Consider the following 12,206-nt stretch of genomic DNA (forward strand, 5'->3'; position numbering starts at 1 on the left):
GTTTCCTCAAGCTCAGTTATCCCGAGTATGATAGTAACTGATTGTGGTACAACAGTGACACCTCCTGGACACTTATTACATTACTTACAAAGCACATCAGCAGCGAAGTGGAAGAAATAAACCCAATTCAGATCTCAGTGCATGACAATAAGGCTTTATTTGAGGATGTGAGGAAGAAATGGTAGGCGACAGTTTTTTATCTCAGAGGTGAGCATTACACAGGTGGTGTATAGGGTTACTGCTTTGGCTGCATACATACTCAAGAGTATCAGCACAAATGAGGATAAACAAGCCATTTTGCAAATGTTCCATTTGCATTTAGTCTACAAGGTGATCTTAAGTGTCTACATCAGAGTATCGTTTAGCATGCAAAGGTACCTCATTTGTATATCCGTCTCATTGGTTTAATTATCTACTCTATGCTGTTGTTCTGTGGTTTCATTACAGTTTCACTGAATCTACAGTAGTAACCTCAAGAACAAGATCTACGAAGAACCATGCAAGAAGTTCAATTGTGTAATAGTGTTCTTGGTGGTTTAAAAGCAGATTGAAATGACAAAACCTTTAAGTTACTGTTCACTGACACTTTCAGGGCCTCGAAACACAAATAAACCATAAAGTACAAAAGTGAACAAAAGTAGAGGATACATGCTGTCAATTTGCAATGAAAAAATGGCTATTTTCCTGAACACCTCGCTGATGCAGTTTATGGTTACAGGAAACAAAATAGTACAAAAAAGCCTCAATCAAAACTGAGACAATCCCCTCGAGGAAAGGCAAAGAGATGGCTGAAATCCAATAAATGCTACCGTTTGTTTGAGGCTTTGGATGCATGTCTGAATGCACTTTATCATCACTGGAACAAATGGCACTTTTTAGTTTTGATTTCACAGCTTTTCATATTTTAAATGCTTGTGTGCATTTACACATTCCATCTGAAAGGAAATGTGAATTAGGCTGATAAAGAAAACTGGCACAGAGTGGTGACAAGGCCACTATGTCTGAACTAGACTGTGGTAAAGTGGCAATACAGAGTGAAAAACATGGATCAATAAGTAAAGCAGTCTTTTCACAGTATCATTATAGGATGTAGAATCTTAAATTTGACTGAAATAAGATGTTTCTTTCTGCAGCAAACATACATATCCAAATACATTCTGTATGAAAATAAAGTTACCAAAACTAAATTTTAAGTGATTTGAAACAAAGGTTCCCACTATGTGAGAAACAAAGAAAGCAAATAAAACTAAGCCACAAGTCTCTCAAAGGGAAACATCCTCACAGTCCATTGCCTTTCATTGAGTATCATGCAACAGGAAAAATACAGCAATTAAAAAAATAATAAAGCCAAGAACCAGGAGCCGTTCTCTGGACTTGAGCCTGCTCTGACTATTTACAAGAATGAATGAAGTGAACAACATGACTATACTGGGAGGAAACAAGACAGGCACCGCCTGGTCTTGCCTCACATTCATTAGCATTTACTCTTGTAGATCCAAATATAACTATATTTAAGTACAACAGCCGCTTTCAAAAAAAGCAAGTCCCACATCTCAACCACAGTGCTAAAAATGTATCCACTTAATCCCATTCCATCATGGCTACATCGTGGGGTTGTGCAGGTGGACATGGACAATAAATATATATTACATCTTTATATACAATGAAGCGGAGAGGGGCACAGTGGCAATCTAAGAGGGAGTTTCTCCTCTCGGCTCAATGAATCCCCCCGTCTTTACATGGTGGAAGGACGAAAAGACTCAGAGGACCCGGGACCTCTTGCTGGCCAGTGAGCCATGCTGAAAGAGGACAGAGACAGAAGAAAGTTTAATTAAAATAATCCTGTTAGCAGATTATTATAGCAGTGTATGAATGGAGGTGTCAGACGCTCAGAGAATATTATGAACTATCTACAGACATTACTCAGCATGATACAGCAGAGGCTCTAATCATAAAAAACTAGAGTTTACAAAGCATTCAAGACAGTAACAGCCATTAAATATAAAGTGTTCTTCACTTACCTTGGCCTGCTTGTAAAAATGAGGGGCCAATTCAACCAACCAGGATGACTCCACTGCAGTCACATCACGCATGTAGTATTTTGACGTCTGCACCACTTCATTGAAAACAACCCTGGAGAGGAAACGAAGTTCAGCATTGGAAATGTAAATGCTACTCTTAATTTACAGTGCTTAACAAATTTATTAGACCACCACCCAAAGTAAGGTTTATGCCACAGCTGCCCTAAATTAACAGCATTGGTAATTACCAAAATCATTCTTTATGTTTCTGCAATGGGTAATACAACAATATGTAGAAGCTCTTTAACCCAAATGATATTTTTTATGCTAAAATATAATTATTATTATTACCCATGAATTTTCAAATTTACTGTTTCACAAAAAACTGTAAAAGTAGTAAAGCACATTATTATTTCTTGATTAATATGTCAAATTATAGTTATTTACTTGCATTCCTGAACAGAAAAATTAGTTTTAGTGGTTGAATGTTATGATTAATTTCTGACTTCTCAGAGAAGCCCAGTGAGCCGGCTCAAATTTGGGTGTAAAAAGGTGAATTCAGTTTGAAATTCCTTATTTCTGTTCAAAATGGTAAACGTGGAGAGCTCACTGAAAATGAAAGAGTCCGCATTAAAGCACTTCATGATGCTGGATGGTCTCTGAGACAAATATGACAGGTGGTCTAATAAATTTGTCAAGCACCGTATGTAAGGAAAAAAAATAGACCCAAACCATTTTGGAGGTTTCTCTCCATACAGCACAGAGTTGGGGTGGATGTTCAGCTCACGGTCATCTCGTAGAGTCCTGACAGAGCACATGAATAAAAAAGGAAAGTCATTTAGTTTTAAATTTGCTGGGAAATGACAAACATCTATTAGAGGAACAGCTTGAATGAAAATCTTACCTGTAAGAGCCAGAGTGGTGAATACGGGCTGCATTCGCAAAGAAGCCAAAAACAATGCACTTCAAGATCACATCAGGGTCACCTACGCGAGAGACAGAACACATGAACACCCTTTTTCTTCATCGGCCGTAAATATTGTCCTTACAAACAAAAAATGTTTTAGGCTGGACTAACGGACCTACATCAGCTTAATTCTTTCTCTTTGCTCACCATCATTCTATACATTTTAATTTGTTATTTTGTTCATTCTTAAACTTCAAATTGTGTGTTTTAAGGGCTTTAGTTCTAGGTCTAAACTACATTTTAATATTGGTATTGGCTTAATTAAATCTGTGAGTATCTGCATATTGAATATCGGCAAAAAAATCCAATATAGTAATGCATGCCTAATAAAAATACAACATGCTATATTAGACAGTGGAGGAGGAAAGATGCTTGTATCCAAATATCAGAGGGAATGTGGCTTTAAATTTGAAAAATAAATCCAGTTCCATAATTTTCTGGGGGTGAGGATGTGGGGCACACAGAACAACACAGAAGCTGATTTCTCTTTCTTTATCTTCTGTCAAACAACTATCTGAGAAATTAAACTTGCCCAGTACTCATTCCTTCAAGCAATTACAAGCTAGACACTTTTTTCACTCCAGGATACAAAACCTTCCTAAGGTGCCTGATATTTGCATTGCAGATGAGGTTCTTGAAATAAACTCAGCACACAAGGGTCTAATTTCAATAATGTTTACTAAGTTGACTGGTATATGACATGGCCCCCTGAAGAAATTAAAGCGGATGGGGAACAGGACCTAAACCTTCAGCTATCCAGTGATGTGTGGGAAACTGTCCTTAGACTTATTAATACAACATCTTTTGTGCTTGTCACTGCCTCCTGCAGTTTAGAGTCGCACACAGAGCTCATATTTACTCTTTGTCTTTATCCTGAGGCTGTGATACTTGTAGAGTCAGTGAGGCCACCCTTATCCACACATTTTGGATATGTACCATTCCCTGAGTCTTGAAGAGAGGTTTTTCGAACCTTTATAAAAATTCTTAACGCAAGTCTAGAAACCAACCCTCTGGTGGCTCTCTTTGGCACAACTAGAGATGATGATGTGCGCCTGACCCCAGTCAGAAGCTTCTGTTTATATTTTGCCTCTCTATTGGCCAGGCGTGTAGTATTGCTAAGATGGAGAGATGCTTCTCCGCCCACCCACTCTCAGTGGTTGTGGGATATCAAGTCCTGTTTGGATCATGAAAAGACTCACTTGTTGATCAATGGACGCAACAAAAAAATGGACCTTTTTTGGGTCAAATTCAGAATCTCTCACCAGTTTAGTAGCAGTACTCTCCTTCTCCTTGTTTCTGCTTTTACATTGAATTTCTGAGATAAAATTTTCTCATTGCACTCATTTCCTAATTGGATGCACTTTTTCTTGTACTAAGCTGCTTAGGACTTTTTTAACTCTCTTTTATGTCACGACAGGCAACCTGACTCCCAGCACACGTCTTGTACCAGTGGTTTAAACTCAATATTAAAGTAGAGTGGTCTGGGTTTCCAGCCGATAGATGGGTCAGTAAGGGGACTAGGGAAGAGGCAGAGACTTTTCTATGTATCTACTTTCCTTTTTTCAAGATTTTCAGACTTCATTATTTGTTCTAAAACTAATAAAAATATTCATGAGTAAAATTTCTGTATCTTAGAAAAAAAAATCCAGAAGGTCTCAGGACAAGAGACATATTTTGTTTGTAGATTTTCATGGATACAGGTAAGAAAACAAAAATAAAGCAGAACCTTCCCACAATAAAACTCTTTTCAAAAAATAAAAACTTAATTTGGAGTGCAGAGAAAATGTCTTTCAATAGAAAGGAGATGATACTGAATAAACAACACAGATTTCTATACTATTTTAACTTACGTTTTTTCAACAGTTACACTTTATTAGCCCTAATTTGATTTTATCTGTTTCTATACAAGACAAAAAAATAGAGTATTAACTTAAATTAGAATTGAAAAGAGTAAAAAACTAGTATCTCTAGAGTTCTCATTACTCAGATTACTTCTTTGTTTAAACAGGTTGCACAAAACTTTGGTCCTGCAAACCAAGTTATCAAATGGTTTGCTACTTTTCACAAAAGTAATCACTTACTCAAAAATGTCCCCGTTGCCACAAAAAAAAGACAACCTTATAGCATTTCTGTTTTTCTAAACCAAAAAGGTACCCGTGTACCTGTAGTAGGTAAACCTACAGCTGTGTCAGTGTGCATGTTAAGTCAACTGATTCAGCAGATGAGATAGCAGAGACAACAGCATATACTTAAAGGAAATACCACCATTTTGTTTATTTTTGGATGAAAGGTGCAAGAATTGTCCTCATTAAAACACATGGGCCAAACACTGTATGCTCAAGTTCGCTGATAGCATATTACAGCTGTAAAGGCTATATTAGGTCTATTTTTCTTGTTATTAGGCTGTTGAACAATAGACTATGAGACTATAAAAGGGCTGTGCAAAGGTGTAAAGACAATACATCTAAGTGTAGGAATACAGCCAGCTTTGTGACAGCAAGTAAAAGCATCTTAAAGGACTACTCCTACATGGCAGTATTCTTGACAACGCTTACCTTCACTGGAAGTCCGAGGCACCTTAAACTTGTTCATTAGCCGTCTGAGCTGCTCTCGTATAGTTATAGCTCTCAGCAGCCCCTTATAGTTGAGGAAGTGTTCCTGACACCACTGGGAGCTCTTCTGGTGCTGCATGAAAGAGGAAAATGCTCTTTAATTTTTGCAAGTTAACTTTTCTCTGTCTTTTTCTTAGCCATAAGCGCTGTGTTCATAATCACAGACTGAGCTTTACACTGTAGATCTATACACGCACAAAAACACACACTATACCTTAATGAATGCTTCATACACATTCAGCATAGTGAGGTGGTCTCCCTCAGCAACTGCAAATTTCCTGTGCTCTCGAGCCTGCAGGGTGAGATAGCAAAAATTGGATAATTGTAACGCTGACAGAGCATTTCTGCTAAATGCACAACATGCTCCTATTGAAAGCTTGTTTTCACTTACAGCAGCTTTCTTCTGATTGGGTGGAACAAGAAAAATGTTCTGAATCTGCATCATTGCTGCGATGGTGACAATCTCTTTGGAGCAGCCGAAGTTTCCTGACTCCAGGAGCATCTTGGCAAACATGGGGCTGAGAGGAAACTCAGCCATCCGCACACCCATGGGATCAGTCAAACGGCCGTAATGGTCCAGACCTGCCAGCAGACGTACAAGCTTGTTAAGATTCTGCATCATGTGCAAGGACAACTGAGCTTACAGGTGCTTTCAAACACTGCATTGTGAACACTGCTCTTGCAGTTGAAGGACATTTTTCCTTTTATTTTTCCCTCACTGCAGACAAAGTTGTTTCTTACCTCCTAGAGCATAGAGCAACTCCAGAGCCTGCACCATGGTCTGAGCAGGGGGAGGCTGCAAAACAATAAAAGATGCATGTTAAATCTACCAACTACAAATTCACTGTGAAAGACACAAAAAGTAAGAATCTGATGTACATGGAGAAGTCTTGTCCTTACACATCTTTAAAAGGGTGCAAATGCACGATGACTGCATTCATTTTATGGTTTCTATGCATTTTCCCCCAGAGGCTGGGAGCCATTCTGGCTAATTAAAATGTAAAGTACATTTTCTTTCACAGTGCTTGAACACATCACAGCCGTCCCGATGGATGCAAAGAGAGCCACTCACAGAGAGGAAGCTGAACCGCAGCACGTTGTCGATGCCTAAGGCTTTGAGCTGCAGGATGACAGGGGCCAAATTGGAGCGCTGCATCTCTGGCACAGTAGAGGCAGGCAGTTTCTCAAAGTCCTCCTCTGATGAACAGAACAGAGGCAATAAGAAAACACAGGGAGGAAATGACAAAGAGGGACAGGAAATACAGGCAGAGAGGTTGAAGGGAAGGGGATAAGACAGCGACAGTTTGTCATAAATGTTAACGACACGCTGTTCCTCATCACTCCTCAATCTTTGCATGCTCACACATACCAGTGTACAGTCTAAAGCATTTCCCAGGTCGGTTCCGCCCTGCTCTGCCCGCCCTCTGGCTGGCTGAAGCCTTGGAGATGGGAGTCACCACCAGTGATTCAATGGCAGTGCTGGGATTATAGGCTCGAAGTTTCACAAATGCACAGTCAATGACAAATACAATTCCGTTTATGGTGATGGAGGTCTCGGCAATGTTAGTCGCCACCACAATCTGGAAGACACATAGGACAGTTAGATGTTTCACAGTTTCATCAGCTGTATTTCTGTACCAGCACCTAAGATTTTTAAGACGGAATCTTCTGAAACATTTCTTCATTCCAACAATATAAGTATAAATATCTTACAAAGCAACACAAACCATGCAGTCCATAAATTTGCAAAAGATTTGTTCACTCTATGAATGCACAAATGTAGAATAATTATATTAACCTTGCGAACAGAGGAAGGACTCCTCTCAAAGACTTTCATCTGATCGGCGTAGGGTAGACCAGAGTACATGGGCAAAATTCTCAGATGTTTCTTCATGCCATATCGTGACAGAGTTCTTGCCTGGTCCTGCAGAAGGGACACCACCTTCTCCACTTCTTCCTGAGGGAAAAAATACATGAGATACAGTAAAAAAAAAATAATCACAGAAGAGCACACAAAGATTATCAGTGTGAGAAATGGGTTTCTTATCTTACGAACCTGCCCTGTGAGAAAAGCCAGGACATCTCCATCATCCTCTGTCTCGTGGATCTTCATCACCGTCTCCACCGTGGCTTTCACATAATCCGGGACAGGACTGAGATAACAAAAAAGATGTTGCAGTTACACAATAAATATGCAAATCTTTCACCAGTTCCTCAAACTGCATAATTCCTGTTGACTACCTGACAGTATAGAAGACGTCCACAGGAAAGGTGCGTCCCTCTACAGTCAGAATTCCACATGTGTCCTTGTTGGGATCCCCGGACTCATTTAGATTGAAGAAGTCGTGGAATTTCTTCAGATAAACATGACATAAAAAGTTAAGAGTTAGAAAAATATGACACTTTTACTACACCATCCAATGAAAACACTGACGTAAACACTGTCTCCAGCTTTTTAAAAAGGACGTTACAGACTGCTGCAGTTAAAGTTAACAGGGCCGACAGTAGATGTCTGATAATGCATTTCAGCTGATTCATTTAACGCCGAGCGCAGTCATGGCCTGATTGTGTCCGTCTTTCATCAATGTACCGCAGATGTCAGTACAACAGGATCTGACCTGACATCAACTTTTCTTCATCAGACTGTCTGTCTTTGTGTCTGTATTCTGGCCAATCAAGCATATCTGCTCATCTTAATGATGTAGTCACCTTGGCATCCAGAGTGGCAGAGGCCACAATCAGCCGCAGGTCTCGCCGCTTTTTCTGAATCTATGGAAGAATCGGAGATATGGTGTGGGCAGGGAGGAGGGGTCCAAAGGTTGAAATGCAACAGAAAGCATGGTTGTCTCACTGTCTTAATTTCAATGAAAATCAAGTATCATAATAAAGATTCAACTGTTTTAATAAAAAAAACCTACCTTCTTAAGTAAACCAATGGCTATATCTGTATAAAGTGTTCTCTCATGTGCTTCATCCAGCATCAACACACTAGAAAACAGCAGAAAACATAAAATCAATTGCAGCTTTAATGTTAATGTTGAAATGATTACAAGGAGACTTCCTAAAATCAATAATCGTGTTGGAAATATCCTTCTTTTCCACTACCAACTGCTATCAAAGCAGCTGATATTGAAGTCGTGGAGAGCTACAAATGTCTGGGTGCTCTCCTTGATAATTAACTGTATTTCGCTACCTCCAAAAAGCTTCAGCAAAGATCCATCTTTTTCAAGAAAATAAGATTTTTTTAAAATCTTTTGTATTGTTGCATGGTTTACCAACCTAAACCTGTCCAATAAGAATTTTCTTGGTGATCTCGCAAAAAGTGCTGCAAAAATCTCAGGGAGTCAGCAGGCTGGGTTAATGACCATTTAAAACAGGCAGTTCCAAGGAGGGATAATGCTATTCTGGATTGTCCAAATCATCCTCTTCAGAGTGAGTTTGAGCTTCTCAGGTCGTAGTTTCAAGGTTCCTGTGTGGAAGACAAGACGACTCCAGGTCTCATTCATTTACTTAATGGCATTTAGCCTTTATGTTGCTCTTGTTGTTCTAGCACTATGATTGCTCTTTGCACATCTTCATATGGCACTTTACATTACTTGATAGTAATTTATCCATTTTGGTGTGAGCTATGGACAGATTTTTTTATTGATAATTCAGTGTATATTGTTCTTGATTATGTATTTTCATTATTTCTCTCTGCCAATGTTGTCTTTGTGTACATTGTCTTTTTGTGTGCTCCTTCTGCAAAACCAATGTCCCTTGTGGCAAAAATAAGAGAATCTGAATCTGAATCTGAGCCCAGCATGAACTTCCAAAAGAAGTAACATGACCAAAAACCAATGTATTTTACCACAACAGAAATGGTGCCATATAGAAAGATGGCTTATCTGTAACACTGTCATGGCTTACAGGGACTCCTGAATACAATAAATCAAATGTTAATGAAAACAAGTGGCATCAGATCAACCACAATATCTACTGTGTACACTCATCCAAAACAGGATAAATGAGACTTGCATCAATACAAAATTCAATAGGAAGACTTGCTGATGGCAGACATACCGTATATTAGTGATCTGCAATGAAACTGGACTTTTTCATTGTACATTCAACAGCTCTTCAGTTCAGATATGAAAATGCAAAGATACTCTGAGATTTGCTTTCTTAAACAAAAAGGGCTCAATAAATGTGGCACCAGGTAGCCAAACAGTTATGCCGCAGGTGCCACATGTGCAGAAGCCTTGAAGGAAGCCGCACAGGTGCAACTCTGGTTGTCGTCACTGTATGATGCTTTGTTAAAGCTCCACAAAAAGTGCACTTTGTAAATGAGTCAAAAGGGAGTTGGGATTGACACACCTGTTACAGGTGTTAGCCAGAATGGATGGCACTCACTGCGGGTACACGTGATAATGGTCAGAAATCCAGCAGGAGCAGGATTAAGAAAAGAGTCTCATGCAAGACTCTAGTTATAATAATGAAGGTTTGAAAAAAACTTAAATACATTAAAAGTTATCACAGGATGCTTGATTTGATGATCTGCTTATGTGCTGCAGACAGTGCTAACAGTATTGTAAAAATAGAGTTGGCTGTTAATAAAACCAAACTACCTAATTATATCAGACATCGGTACACTTATCACATTATGTGATAAGTAAGTAAACACTGTAAGTTGGAAAAATAATGCAACAAATTGACCAAATAATATCCTGTCTTCAAAACACTGACAATCCCATACCTGTACTTTTTCAAAAGAGGATCAGACATCATTTCCCGCACGAGCATGCCATCTGTAAGAAACTGAAGCAAACAGGTGTAAATAAGTCTAAAAAGAAAACAAGCATAGAGCAGCTGGCAACAAAGACTTGGGGAGAAAACATACCTTGATTCGTGTGGCGTGGGGATCAGAGCAGTCATCAAATCGGATGGTGTATCCCACCTCATGTCCCATCAGTGCCCCCCGCTCCTCTGCTACACGGTTCGCGACCTATCAGCAGGGAAAAGGGGGGAAAAATACAGAGTTTAAATGTGTCCTTCAGACAGTGTGAACTCAATTTTCTTGCAGTGAGATGACATTGGCAGACAGTGACGGAGCAGCTGAGCGTTAACAGAACTTCAGTGCAGGTCTTACAGAGATAGCAGCCACACGTCGGGGCTGTGTCACTCCAATCACCTTCCCCTCTGCTGCCCAGCCAGCCTCCAGCAGGTACTGAGGAGTCAGATTTTAAAAATACAGATGAAGACATTGATGTTGCAGAAAAGCACACACTGCATAAATTACACCCTTGCTGATGTGGTCCAAACCCTGCTAAGAAAAAAATGAGGCCACTTAGCATCAAGGCAAGGTCATGTAAAACCAGTGGGAGTTAAAACTCATGAAGCATACCAGTCCACTGCAGCAAACAACAACTGTCTGACACTCTTTTTAGTACTTTTATTTGTGATGCATAATTAGTCCAACCTGAGGTATCTGTGTTGTCTTCCCACATCCTGTCTCCCCAACTATGATGACTGTCTGGTAGCTCTCCACCAAATATAAGATATTGTTTCTGTGCTGAAAGGGAATAATTAACATAGAAATGTTATTAACAAGCACTTAGACGCATTGCTTTATTAATAAATGTTAAGGGTCGTTGTGAGACCTTGAAAACAGGGAGTTTCTGTCGTTGTTTCTCGATAGAGAGGGCGGTGTGCGGGTTGAAGAAGATGGGGGAGCCGGTGGTCTCTGAGTTGAGCTCGCGCTCCTCTGAGATTCCCGGCGCCTCAGACCCTGGAGCGAAACATATGGTGGAAACAGAGAAATATATATTATTTACATCTTAGCTGGCTGAAGGTTTAAGAGGATATCAGTTGGGGTTTTAGTGCAATGCGTTGTAAGTACACCAAGGACATATAGGCTGCCAAAGTCCTTCGCTGCTACCCTTTCCATAGCAGGTATTCACGTAGCTGTTTGTACTTTTTTGTCTCAGAGCAAAAGCATGCTAGCATGTTGTGTTGTGTCAGGACAATACTTTGATTCCGCAGAGGTAACGTTAACGGAGCTGAGCTGAAGTGGCTGCGGAGAACACGCAGCTGCAGTGAATGCGCAGTCAGACCGAGACTGACTCAACTATGTAGGCACCGGATTCAAAATACATAGACAGTCGAAACAATGAATTAAATGCTCGATTTGTATATTTTTCCGTACTTACCCGGCTTCCAAAATTTCATCGTGGAAGGGGGAGCCGCCATCTTGGACTCTACGTCACATGTTTTTTTTTTTTCTTCAACGAATATGACGTCATGATCTGTGCTTTCTAGCTAAATTTTATGAATGATGTCAGTGCGTTTGAAGTCAGCAAGTTCATGTAGGGTTCAGTCACAAAAGGGTTTCAAACTTAAAAACTAAAAAAATGCAAAAGAACGTATATTAATGTGAAAAGTAAACCTGCATAAATACACAGATTTTAACAATTACAAGCGGCCACAAAACTACATTAAAGTTAAACGCTACAAAAAAAGTACAGTGGCCAGGAAGTGCAATACAAAATTACAAAGTCGAAAACACTTTTCCAAAACTTGCAACAAATTAACAAAATCCAATACAAATTTACAAAGTCTGAAACACTG

At 39.6% G+C, this 12,206-nt stretch overlaps 1 protein-coding gene across 1 annotated transcript; it reads right to left on the bottom strand.

Moving 5' to 3' along the window:
- Nucleotides 1–147: 147 nt before the first annotated feature.
- On the bottom strand, nt 148–11,835 carry dhx35 (DEAH-box helicase 35). The gene is made up of 21 exons (XM_041800327.1): nt 11,789–11,835; nt 11,240–11,367; nt 11,059–11,151; nt 10,729–10,806; nt 10,480–10,584; nt 10,336–10,397; nt 8,519–8,588; nt 8,310–8,369; nt 7,842–7,954; nt 7,657–7,753; nt 7,399–7,557; nt 6,970–7,180; nt 6,673–6,797; nt 6,342–6,396; nt 5,992–6,182; nt 5,815–5,892; nt 5,544–5,673; nt 2,926–3,007; nt 2,754–2,825; nt 2,022–2,133; nt 148–1,799 (listed from the first exon to the last, which is right to left on the bottom strand). The coding sequence occupies exons 1-21, from the start codon at nt 11,826–11,828 to the stop codon at nt 1,761–1,763; spliced, it is 2,100 nt and encodes a 699-aa protein (XP_041656261.1). The 5' UTR covers nt 11,829–11,835; the 3' UTR covers nt 148–1,760.
- Between the last annotated feature and the right edge of the window lie 371 nt (nt 11,836–12,206).

The sequence above is a fragment of the Cheilinus undulatus genome, linkage group 11 (genome assembly GCF_018320785.1).
Source record: "Cheilinus undulatus linkage group 11, ASM1832078v1, whole genome shotgun sequence".
Classification (NCBI taxonomy): Eukaryota; Metazoa; Chordata; class Actinopteri; order Labriformes; family Labridae; genus Cheilinus; species Cheilinus undulatus.